Source organism: Eschscholzia californica, unplaced genomic scaffold, assembly GCF_041429995.1.
Source record: "Eschscholzia californica isolate CP2 unplaced genomic scaffold, dmEscCali1.0.p SCAF_3, whole genome shotgun sequence".
NCBI classification, from domain to species: Eukaryota; Viridiplantae; Streptophyta; class Magnoliopsida; order Ranunculales; family Papaveraceae; genus Eschscholzia; species Eschscholzia californica.
In genome coordinates, this window is record NW_028238420.1 from 61,110,729 (window position 1) to 61,123,118 (window position 12,390).

Consider the following 12,390-nt stretch of genomic DNA (forward strand, 5'->3'; position numbering starts at 1 on the left):
GGTAAAGTCTGAATGGGCTGAAAAAGAGCCCATACATTTCAGACTTCAAAACAAGTCTGAATTATGAGGCCAACTTCTGAAATCTAGCAAATGACTTTTTTGCCCTTGTACTTTAAAAATTTGTCTCTACACCACCAGCAACCCAAACCACTGCCGGCAACCCAAACCACTGCCGGCAACCCAAACCACCGCCGACAACCCAAACCACAACTACCGGCAGACCAAACAACCACCACACTACAACACCACCACCACCATAAATGTCCTTGTACTTTAAAAATTTGTCTCTACAAACACCAACAACCCAAACCACCACCGGCAGCCCAAACCACCACCAATACCGACGGACCAAACCATCAACACCGGCGGATCGAACAACCAGCACACTACAACACCATCACCATATAGCACATCACCACCACCATAGAGGATACCACAACCACAGAGCGTATCACCACTAGACCATACCACCACCAAAGGATCCATCACCAGACCAAAACATCACCAAATATTTGTTTTCTTTGAAGGAGATCTATTAACCCATGCCGGAACTGGAGAGGGTTTCGTTTTCCTGGTATTTGCTTAAACAGAGAGGGAGAAATAGGCAGATCCGGCGAGTGTTCTCCATTGCTAAGAGACACAAAGAGTTGGCAGGAGCTTTTCATGGTTAAAGGGAGAGAGATCCGGTGAGAGCTATTATTGGTTAGAGAGAAGGAGAGAAAGATCCGACGACAACTTTCCATCGGAGAAAGAAGAACCGGCGAGCAGAAGGAGAGGAGATGAGGAAAATGATGAAACCCTAGTTTCTGTCTCTTTTATTTGGCCAATATAGGGTCTGTTTGGTTTTTTTGAATGTTTAGGGTTTGTTTGGTTAAACATATCAATGAGGGATAGAATGGTAAAATTTGTAACTCAGACCTACTAATTCAGATTCAGAAAACAAACATCAAATAAGTGAACCAATTCAACCAATTCAGCCAATTCAGATTCAGCCAATTCAGTTCAGCCAATTCAGATTCAGCCAATTCAGATTCAGACACAAATGAAAAAACAAACAGCACCTTAGTTGGCACTATGTTCATTCCCCTTCATTTGGAGGGTAGGTAGCCCAAATCATAAGTACCCATTCAAGCTCAGTAACTGTCAACGTTTATTGAGTAAATTCTGTTCAAGTTTAGTAATTGTTTACGATTTTTAAGTGTCTGTGTGAAGGCTTTGTTTATATTGGTTGAATTTTGGCCTTAATAATAATGGATAAGAGGGGAAATCTTAGAGCTTCACTCAATGCTATAGACAAATAAATGGATGCCCCCAATAATTAATCAATCACTCCTTTTGTAACTTTGTTTAAGTTGGGTGGAAATATCCTATCGTCACGGAAAGAACACAGGAAACGTGAAAAACGGGGGTCAAATCTAATGACTCAAAGTAAAAAAGAAGTCGGTAATGACCATGTGGATCCACGTGAGACAACCACGTGAAAAGTCAAGATCATAAATACTCCCTAGTCATTGTCAGTTTGTCATCACGAGGTTTTCTTTCATTTTTGTCAGATACTAGCAAATTATAGGCCGTTGATTAAAGCGGGAGGATACTAAAATGTACCTCAGATCCACCATTAATTCTCTGCTTATAAACGATAAGGAGGTAATGCTAACCCAATCTGAGAGAGAGAAAGAAATAGTTTCCTTCTCTCCATACTCGAAGTGGTGATAATAAACAAAATTTTTAGTACAAGTTTCAAGCAGGAGGAGGATTATTAGCTCTCTTTCTCTACAATGCGAGCTTTCCAAGTAATCATTTCTAGGGTTTCATAATCTCTCTCTCTCCTTCTAATTCTTTCTCTCTCTTTCTTTGAACATATTTCAGTGTTCACTTTTGAAGTTCAGAAATTAATTAGTAGCTTCATACATTCAGATGATCGAGATCTGAAACAATGAGAGAGAAAATCTGATAATTTTTAGCTAATTCAAGGTGATTTTCATACCTTCTTTTTTGTTGGATTAAGCATCATGAGGTTAAGCCGAGTTAGCTCATTTTTAGTCCGAAAATCTAAAAAAATACTAGTTAGAACTTGCTCATTTTGAGTTGGATTAAGCTTCGAGACTACGATTTCTGTTTTTAATAGTAGTGTTGTTAATACATTATGTTTACTAATTTTAGTAGGTTAAGTTCATTCTCTGTTTCCTTCTTTTGTGTTGTGGTTTAGGGATTTATAGTTGATTTTTTTTTTAATTAGTTTCAACTTTTGATTCAGTTCTTGATTCATGATCTAGTTTCTCATATAAGAACATGAGTTTTAGCTATTATGTTTAATTTGGAAAGGAAATCTGCTCTTGTTTCCTATATAAGAGATCTAATTTCTTATGTTGATTTTAGACCATTTAGTTTACAGAATGAAAAGGTTCCCTTCAACTTTTGATTCTTATCAAACTAAAGTGGTGTTTTTTTTTCACATTGTCTTAAATTCGACTCGTCTGACTCAAATAAAGGCAAAATCAACTTGAATCAGTCGTTCGGACGAGTTAGACATCACGAGTCAGTAGCCACACAAAAGAAGAAACATTCTGAGATCCGACTCAAGTCAATTCAGACCTTGAGTCAGATTTCAGCTCTGACTTGGAGAGAAATACACACTGCCTAAAACTAATAATCGAGAAAAGAAAAAAAATGAAATCTCTTGCTTCTTTGTGTCTGTTTCATTTGGGAGCCGAAAAAGGGTGAATCCATTGTTATAAGGCCGATAATAGTTACTTCAACTAATTTTTGTTTTTCTTGGATTAAAGTTTTTTGTTTCAAATTTTTGGATTAAATTTGGTGACTGCGTATTTTATTTATTTCTTTTTTCATGAAGTGTTACCATTTCTTTTATCATCCTTCCCTTGTTCTTATGGATCGTCAAGAGCTTTGGATTTATGTTAGTAAAATATGAAACACTGTTGTGGTAATTACGTTAAACTTCAGGGTTTTCTTTGGATATACGTTAAATTTCAATATATCTTCTCAAGATTTTTATTGTGGCAAAATGTTTTCCAAAATGCTTGCTAGAAAACAACTGGGCAAGTGTTCAAATAGAACACATTATTGTGCTTGATTTATTTGTCTTTATTTACCTATTTTCTTTCTATCTGAATTTCGAAACCGGCACGCTGGTACATCTGCTGTTCGACTTCACCTAGAAAGTTCTTATCGGTGATGTAGAACTTGTAGTATGTTTTATGACAACTGTTAATGTGATATTCATTGAGCTTCATTTTGTTTATTCAGGTACCAATTATTTTACCCCTAGGGTAGTTAAGGATCTCTTCACCAACTTCATCAATCAACTGTTGAACATATTAATCATGATGAGCAATCTCAAACTAGGGGTGGAGGTGGTTGCCGCCCACAACCTCATGCCTAAAGACGGTGAAGGTTCAGCCAGTGCCTTTGTCGAACTTCACTTTGATAGCCAGAAGTTTCGTACAACTATTAAAGAGAAAGATCTCAACCCTGTTTGGAATGAAAGCTTCTACTTTAACATTTCAGACCCAAGCAACCTTCACAACCTTGTTCTCGAAGCTTGGGTTTATAGCAATGTAAGAATCACCCACAGCAAGTCCTTCCTTGGGAAGGTCCGCTTAACGGGAACATCATTTGTCCCCTACTCTGATGCTGTTGTTTTGCACTACCCTTTGGAGAAGCGTGCTATCTTTTCTCACGTGAAAGGAGAGCTCGGTCTGAAAGTTTATATTACTGATGATCCATCCATAAAATCATCCAATCCACTCCCGGCAATGGACTCTGTGCAAAATTCTGATCCGAATTTAACCCAAGCTCAAGTGCAACCTGAGCAAGTCCTAAATCCATTTTCACATGACGGATCTGAATCAAGACGACGGACCTTCCATCACCTTCCGAACCCGAATCTCCAGATGCAGCAGCATCAGCAGCATTATACTGCAGATGCAACCTATGAATCAGTAAAATATGCTACGGATCAGATGAAAGCTGAACCACAACCTCCTAGGCTTGTTCGTATGTACTCATCATCTCCAGCACAGCCCGTTGATTACGCACTCAAGGAGACAAGCCCATTTCTCGGAGGGGGACAAGTTGTTGGTGGGCGTGTCATTCATGCAGATAAGCGGGCTAGCACTTATGACCTAGTTGAGCAGATGCAGTTCCTTTTTGTACGAGTTGTTAAAGCCCGCGATCTTCCCTCTATGGACTTGACAGGAAGCCTCGACCCATTTGTTGAGGTTAGAATCGGGAACTATAAAGGAACTACAAGACACTTTGAGAAAAAGCAAAACCCGGAGTGGAATGAAGTGTTTGCTTTTTCGAGGGAAAGAATGCAAGCCTCGGTGCTTGAAGTGGTCATAAAGGACAAGGATCTATTCAAAGATGATTATGTAGGTACCGTTAGGTTTGACCTAAATGAAGTACCAACACGGGTTCCTCCAGATAGTCCTCTTGCTCCTGAGTGGTACAGGCTTGAGGATAAAAAGGGGGAGAAGGTGAGAGGTGAACTGATGCTGGCCGTATGGATAGGGACACAAGCTGACGAAGCATTCCCTGATGCATGGCATTCAGATGCAGCAGCACCTATTGATAGCTCCGCAGGTGCACTGGCACATATACGGTCAAAAGTTTATCACGCGCCACGATTATGGTATTTACGGGTCAATGTTATTGAGGCCCAAGATCTGATCCCAACTGAAAAAAACCGGTTCCCAGATGTTCATGTGAAAGCACAGATTGGTAACCAAGTACTGAAGACAAAGACTATTCAATCTCGATCATTTAACCCACTATGGAACGAAGATCTTATGTTTGTAACTTCTGAGCCATTTGAAGATCATCTTGTTCTTACAGTTGAAGATCGTTTCGGACCTGGAAAAGATGAGATAGTTGGGAGAGTCATCATACCACTAAACATGGTTGAAAAACGAGCTGATGATCGGATCATCCATACCCGTTGGTTCAACCTCGAAAGGCCAGTTGCTGTTGATGTCGATCAATTAAAAATAGATAAGTTTTCAAGTAGACTCCATCTACGAGTTTGCCTGGATGGTGGCTATCACGTTCTTGACGAATCAACACACTACAGTAGTGATCTCCGCCCTACAGCAAAGCAAATATGGAAGCCATCGATCGGTATTCTGGAACTTGGTATCCTGAATGCATCTGGGCTACACCCAATGAAGACCCGAGAAGGCAAAGGTGCCTCAGATACATACTGTGTAGCAAAATACGGCCATAAATGGATTCGTACTCGTACTATCATCGATAGCCTAAGCCCAAAATACAACGAGCAATACACATGGGAGGTATATGATCCAGCTACAGTTCTAACCATAGGTGTTTTCGATAACAGCCAGCTCGGAGAAAAGGGTAACAGAGACATGAAGGTCGGAAAGGTTCGAATACGTATCTCGACACTTGAAACAGGTCGTGTATATACACACTCTTATCCATTACTCGTCTTACACCCATCTGGCGTTAAAAAAATGGGTGAATTGCATCTAGCGCTCAGATTTTCATGCACATCGTTAGTGAATATGATGTACATATATTCCCGTCCATTACTACCGAAAATGCATTATGTTCGGCCATTAACACTAATGCAGCTAGAAATGCTTCGTCACCAAGCCGTGAATATCGTAGCAGAAAGATTAAGCAGAGCTGAACCTCCTCTCCGAAAAGAAATAATTGAGTATATGTCTGATGTTGACTCACACTTATGGAGCATGAGGCGAAGTAAAGCTAACTTTTTTCGATTGATGTCAGTTTTCTCAGGTTTATTTGCAGTTGGAAAATGGTTTGGAGATGTATGTATGTGGAAGAACCCGATCACCACAGTTCTAGTTCATATCCTCTTCGTGATGCTTGTTTGCTTCCCAGAATTGATTTTACCGACAATATTTCTCTACATGTTTCTTATAGGAATATGGAATTTCCGATATAGACCACGATATCCACCTCATATGAATACCCGGATATCTTATGCAGAAGCAGTTCATCCTGATGAACTTGACGAAGAATTCGATACTTTCCCTACCTCTCGAAACCCAGAGTTAGTAAGAATGAGGTATGATCGCTTAAGAAGTGTTGCAGGAAGAATCCAAACTGTGGTAGGAGATATAGCAACACAAGGGGAAAGATTTCAGGCATTGTTAAGTTGGAGAGATCCTCGAGCTACTTCGATCTTTGTTACGTTTTGTTTGGTTTCTGCACTTGTATTGTATGTTACTCCGTTTCAGGTTGTAGCGGTTATTGCTGTTTTCTTTATGATGAGACATCCTAGATTCCGGCATAGATTGCCGTCAGTTCCGATCAACTTCTTCCGACGACTTCCGGCAAGAACAGATAGTATGCTGTAAATAACAATCTTAGATGTTGTTTGGAATCGACAAAACGCTGGCTTCCTTATCTCGGGTACATCGAAAACATTCTTCTTGCTTATGTGCTAGTTGTTTGTAGATCATTTTGAATTTCTCTGTTGTTTTCTTTGTTTAGAATTAAAGATGATACAGTTAAAGACTGAGAATCAAGAAGACAACTAATTTATGTATGATGTTTATTTTAATCTCTAATTTTTGAATAAGATGACTGATCTGAATCTAGGTTGTCTGAGTAAATGGGTAGGATCATGTTAGGGTGAATAAAGTGAATCACATTTGTATGATTTGAATACATTTGATTAGCCTATATACAAGTAAATGGTTAATTATTTCTTTGTTTAAAATTGTAAGTTTTTTCTTGTTTTACTGTATCTTTCATGAGGACTTTTTCTCTATGTAATATTTTCATACAGTGATTAACGTACGACAATTATTATTCTGAAACAGCAATTAATTATGAAAAATCGATTGAAGTGGCCAAGTGGAAGTTCAAAGTGATGAGATTTGGGAAAATAAGTAATGCGAGTAAACTTGGTAAAAATAAGTGGAAAGAAAAGCTAATACATTGACACTAGTAGTATTCAATCACTGGACCAAAACGTAAATTCTGGTTAACTCACTTCATCATCTTCTACGTTTTTCCAATCGATCGAAAAGACTTCTTAAATCTTGACCAAAGGTAAATACAATCTCTAAAAGATGACTCGCATCCTCTGGTCTTGGAAAAGTCATGGTAGATATTCTTTGAAACAACAAGATTCAACCAGTACAAAATATGAACATATAGCTTGGATACATTATAAAGAAGAAACATGTTTTGACTTCTGACTGCACAACTAATCGAACAAGCAATTTGACTATACCACCATGGTCTAAATACGCAACTAATGGAGGAAGTAGTTGTTTGCAACAAATTGTTTGACTATACAATCTATTTTAGATAAAAGAAAGTTTTGTTTCTCGAAGTTTCTGCAACCACTTCTTCTCTTCTTGTTGCCAAGGGTCGGTCGACCATACACGGACATCCTTGACAACCTTCAAAAATTATTTTTGTTAGAAATTTCGTACGAATTTCTTAATCAATTATTTGTTTAAAGAAACGAATTTCTTCGAAGAGAAGAATGCATGTAAACCTCATCGTGGCATGAAAGGAGCCCTAAGTCGAGATTCCAAACAACTTAAGTCCACGTGTACAGTTTCATCCCCGTTCCTAGGAGTATAAATTTAGAATCAATCGGAAAACTCAAATTTACTCTTATCCTCTCTCCCAACCACTACTATCATCAATTCCTCTCTACCAACTAATAAGTCTAAACAAACAACCCTAGTCTATAATCTTATTCCTCTATTTAATCGATCATTTTTCTGAAATGGCAAGCCAATCCAAGAAGCAACAAGGATCAATCCACGACTTCACTGTCAAGGTTTCATTCATCATATCAATCTCTTCTTTGATTACACAAATTTTCATTTTTTTTTTCCTATTGAAGAAGATTCTGATGTGGGTTTATCAGAATTTTTCCCATAGTTCTGTAGTTTGTGTGATTTTTGTAGATTAGGGTTATTTGGTTAATGTTTGGAATTTTGGAAAATTGGTTTATTAGAACTTGTTTAATAGAATGAGAAATTGGGGGTTCTGAAAATTCTAGCTGATTTTCTTAATCTGATTGGTTTTTCTTGTAATACCGATTTAAGTCTTAACTATTTTTAGAACAAATTTAGGTATTGTTCTTGACTCTCTTAGATTTTGTTCATAAATGTTCTTATTGTGAATGAACCTCAATAATTTTTGTCAGCTAAAGCTAATTTTTGTATGGATTGTTTATGGTTTTCTCCTGTTTTAGTATCAGACTATTGAGGACTAATTTGTGAAATTTTGTAGAAATAATTACAGAGTCCTAGTTTTTCTTCTCCTTGAGTATTAAATTGAGTAAATAGTTTCAAAATTTACTGTTTTCTTCATTTAATTTAGGTTAAATTGGTATCTGATATTGAAAAAAGTAAAATATCTTTCCAGGGTTTTGATTGGGTTTTGTTCAAGTGCTTTGCTTTTGGGTTTATGTCTAACTGGGTTTGCTACCCTCGAAACCATAAATCTTTTGTGTTTGTGTAATTGTTTACTTTTCCATTGGCTTGCTTCTTCTAGCGTTATAACCGATCTAAATACTCATACGAGCCCATAGTGAGAGCGTGAGGCGCACCGCCCGATGTGGCCTACGACTGTGGGGTCAACATCTCCTCGTGTGTATGGACGACCCTGACTTGGGTTGCCCCCACGGCCCGCAGCTCGGGTTGGTCTGCGATCCGAGCGGAGCGAGAGATCGGCTCTCGCTGTTCCCCTTTGGGGCACATTGCTGGTTTTCATCCGCTTCCCTCCCGAAAATTTCAAGCACTCTTTGACTCTATATTTAAGGTCCTTTTCATCTTTGTAGGATGCTAGAGGAAGTGATGTGGATCTCAGCACTTACAAGGGAAAGGTTCTATTGATTGTTAATGTGGCATCTCAATGGTAAATTTCCCTTGCTTTCCTTATTTGTTCTCCTTTTGGTGTTAACTGAGTTTTAGATAGAAGTACCATATACTAATTTTTAATACTGTAGCAAAATATAAAGCTAACCAACAGTTGTTGGAATGAAAAAGTGACAAATGACATTGATAAATCGACTACTATATACATACATTGTTATTAACGAGTTAGTTGTTTATGTGGTGCAGTGGATTAACCAACTCGAACTACACAGAGCTTAGTCAGGTTTATCAGAAGTACAAGGACCAAGGTATGTTTGTTTACCTTTTTCAGTACTTACGTTACGTAGGATTCTTCCCAACTTTATCAGCACGATAAAAATGAGTTCTTCGATAAATTTAGTCTTTTAGAATCCGATCAAACGAAAACAAGATGAAAATATGAAATCACAGCCGATTGTCCTTACAGAGAAGTGATCATTTTTCCCCCTGGAAATTTACATGTTATTCTAGTCCTTCATGCCAAACTCATATGTTTCGTTATGCAAATTGGAGAAAACAAGCTGTTCGTTATTGTTTTCCAAGTGAACCCAATCTTATACATATATAGAATGATAAAAAGTTTACCTGACTTCTGGTGAAGATGAGGTAGTTACATCTTTGTAGAGAAGAAGCATGAAACATAGTGGGCATTAACTTCGGTACTACTTATATTTTGTAATGTGTGGTATTAGAAAGGTTTTCACTCCTCATTGTATGTTCTTGAAGGTCTTGAAATATTGGCATTCCCATGCAACCAGTTTGGAGCACAAGAGCCAGGAAATAATGAGCAAATCTTGGAGTTTGCTTGCACTCGCTTCAAAGCCGAGTACCCAATCTTCGACAAGGTAAAAATTGTCATATCAAGCATGAAAATAAACATTTCATGCCCAACTACTATAAACTGTAAACCCTAGAAACTCTGAGTACATCAATCTTTTCCGTTTCTTTTTCGGAATGTAGGTGGATGTGAATGGAGATAAGGCAGCTCCGGTATACAAGTTCTTGAAGTCAAGCAAAGGAGGATTATTTGGAGACAGCATCAAGTGGAACTTCTCCAAATTCCTGTGCGACAAGGATGGCCATGTAGTTGACCGTTATGCTCCCACCACCTCTCCTCTCAGTATCGAGGTACGAGAACTGTACTACCCTTCTTTTTTTTCCTTTACCTCGACCAATTACTACTTTTTTAAACCGTCTACATAAAAGCTAGCGAGAGAGAAACCCTACGAGGATTACAAACTGACCATCATGCTCGAGTCGACCTCCAAATATAGAACAAATGTGATAGTTAAAGCCCGGCCGACTAGCACTTCTATTTTTTCTTGTGATTTTCTTGATTTTGAAACTTGATAGTATGTGTTGGTGGTGGTGGTTGTATTTTGCAGAAAGATATCAAGAAGTTGTTAGGTGTTTCAGCTTGAAGAAGATCAAGGTTTTAGAGGATATCACTTCTCAATAAATAAGACATAAAGTAAATAAATGTGTACTTTGAAGTGGATATGAAAAATTAATATCAAATATCACAACCCTCTCATCTCTGTAATAAATGATTTTTTAAGATCCCTCTCAGAAAAAAGTTCAACTATAAGTTTATCATGTTTCACATGCTTATTCTGATGTTCATTTTGGTTTAGTGGTAACATATACGTCTATCCTCCGGAAATGTTAATATATGAAAATTGTGACACATGCTTATTTTTAATTTTGATCATGGGTGGACTACTCGTGAGCTTCGTTAGAGCTTTGGAGAAGAAATGTTCATTTTTGCAAAAAAGAAGAAAAAAGCATGACATGATTTTAGGCGTGTTTTTGTATACGAAAAAAAATGCAACACTTTCCTTGTGTTATAAATTGTAGAGGGTTGAGTGCCAAGGTTGTTACCACATCTAGGAATATGAATGAGGTTTGACAGCAAACAATGTCATAAAAATATTAAAAACAAAAAAAGAGAGAGGAATGTCATGTGTAGGTAGGTAGATTGATAGGATTGCCATGATTAAGAATGTAAGTATTTTATCCAGGCAGAGTAAACTGTAAAATCAAGAATTTTTATTTTTGGGTAGCTTGTGAGTTGGAGAGTTTCTATATGAGCATGACAATTAACTACTAGTGTTGTTTTCGTTGCTGTCGCCTAAGTCCAACTGAGGATAGTGTTTAGTTTATGGAAATAATTCCACGACTGCATCCAAAGCGCATCTACTTACGAAGTTTGAGATTTTAATTATAGTCTGTGTTCTGGACGCTCCTCTAAAGTGCCAAGCCACGTGGTGAAACATAATCATAGACTACATACCACACGAGGGTCGAGGGCCTATCTCCAGGCTCATTTCAAGATTATCATTATTCTAAAGTAACTTTTAGTTCTTTTTCTTTTGCTTTTAGTTGATTAAAATGGTTGCTTTTAGTTGATATATTACTTTTTGATGTGGTTCTGATGACAAATAATGAGTAAGGAAATAAAATCATGAGTTTAATATATGGTGGGTATATTATGTTGGTAGAGTGATATGAAATTGATATCTCTATCACTGTTGGTGGTCCTTAATTGGTATTCTTGAATTGAATGGAGACAATTTTCGATCAATTCATGTCCATCTCATAGTGGATGGCCGAGGGTCCAGAGCTAGAGCTGTCTACTTCCATTCTAATCTCTGGTTTGTTAAAGTTTATTGAATTATTTGGATTTAAAACTTGAGGGGACTTATTTGATAATTATAAGGGGCAATGGTAAAAGAAAGTTAGAAGTGGTTAAAAAATAAAGGCTAGCGCTTTGGGGAAAGCTAAATAATTTCCGGAGTGTGAAGACTTGGTCGAAAATTGATCAATTTTGTTGAAAATTCCATTTATTATATTATAGGTGTGGTTGACGCCATTCGTAGAGTTGGTGGAGTGAAACACTTTCAACAATTCTTTCAAACCCGGTAAAATGGGGCCTTAATTCCTTCAAGGGTTCTGGTGTCGATTTTAAAGGTGGCACCGACTTTATTTATTTTGGCTTCAAACAAAATTTGTACTCCGTTTGCCTAAAGTCGAGTACCTAATATGACAGCCCAAGTGTTGTCACAACACCCTTGCTTCCTCGAATTTTCCTGGTTTGAGCCCTTTCACTACTAATCTACGACTATCCTCCAACTGTGAAAGTAAGAAGAGGGTCTGATTCAAGCAGGAATGATAGACCTAATATTTTATATAGTAATATACTAAAAATGTCTTGATCTATTGGAAACTAATGAGTACCACCAGTAGAGTATTGTGATTCATAAGATTAGTTGGCTTAACTACCTGTAATCTCTACTCTTTTCCTCGCTTTGGTCACACCAGCTCCTCGATGGCATTGAGGGATTTCCCATTGACTGTTCCTGAGGTCATTCTTTTGGGAGATCCTTAATCCTGGAAAGAAAGAAAGGCATCAATTTGGACCCCCACCACAAATCACACATCCACTTTGTCTTGCTTCTTCCGGTCGGAGCCCTCCCTCCGGGCAAGACTATGAGCA

At 37.8% G+C, this 12,390-nt stretch overlaps 2 protein-coding genes across 2 annotated transcripts; both read left to right on the plus strand.

Moving 5' to 3' along the window:
- Nucleotides 1–1,708: 1,708 nt before the first annotated feature.
- On the plus strand, nucleotides 1,709–6,730 carry LOC147552806 (multiple C2 domain and transmembrane region protein 7-like). The gene is made up of 2 exons (XM_086671767.1): nucleotides 1,709–1,974; nucleotides 3,268–6,730. Exon 2 carries the CDS (start codon nucleotides 3,345–3,347, stop codon nucleotides 6,363–6,365), a length of 3,021 nt encoding a protein of 1,006 aa, XP_086527893.1. The 5' UTR covers nucleotides 1,709–1,974; nucleotides 3,268–3,344; the 3' UTR covers nucleotides 6,366–6,730.
- A 488-nt stretch (nucleotides 6,731–7,218) lies between these two features.
- GPX6 (glutathione peroxidase 6) lies at nucleotides 7,219–10,490 on the plus strand. The gene is made up of 6 exons (XM_086671769.1): nucleotides 7,219–7,810; nucleotides 8,819–8,895; nucleotides 9,102–9,163; nucleotides 9,621–9,739; nucleotides 9,855–10,022; nucleotides 10,280–10,490. The coding sequence occupies exons 1-6, from the start codon at nucleotides 7,757–7,759 to the stop codon at nucleotides 10,313–10,315; spliced, it is 516 nt and encodes a 171-aa protein (XP_086527895.1). The 5' UTR covers nucleotides 7,219–7,756; the 3' UTR covers nucleotides 10,316–10,490.
- The last annotated feature ends 1,900 nt before the right edge of the window (nucleotides 10,491–12,390 follow it).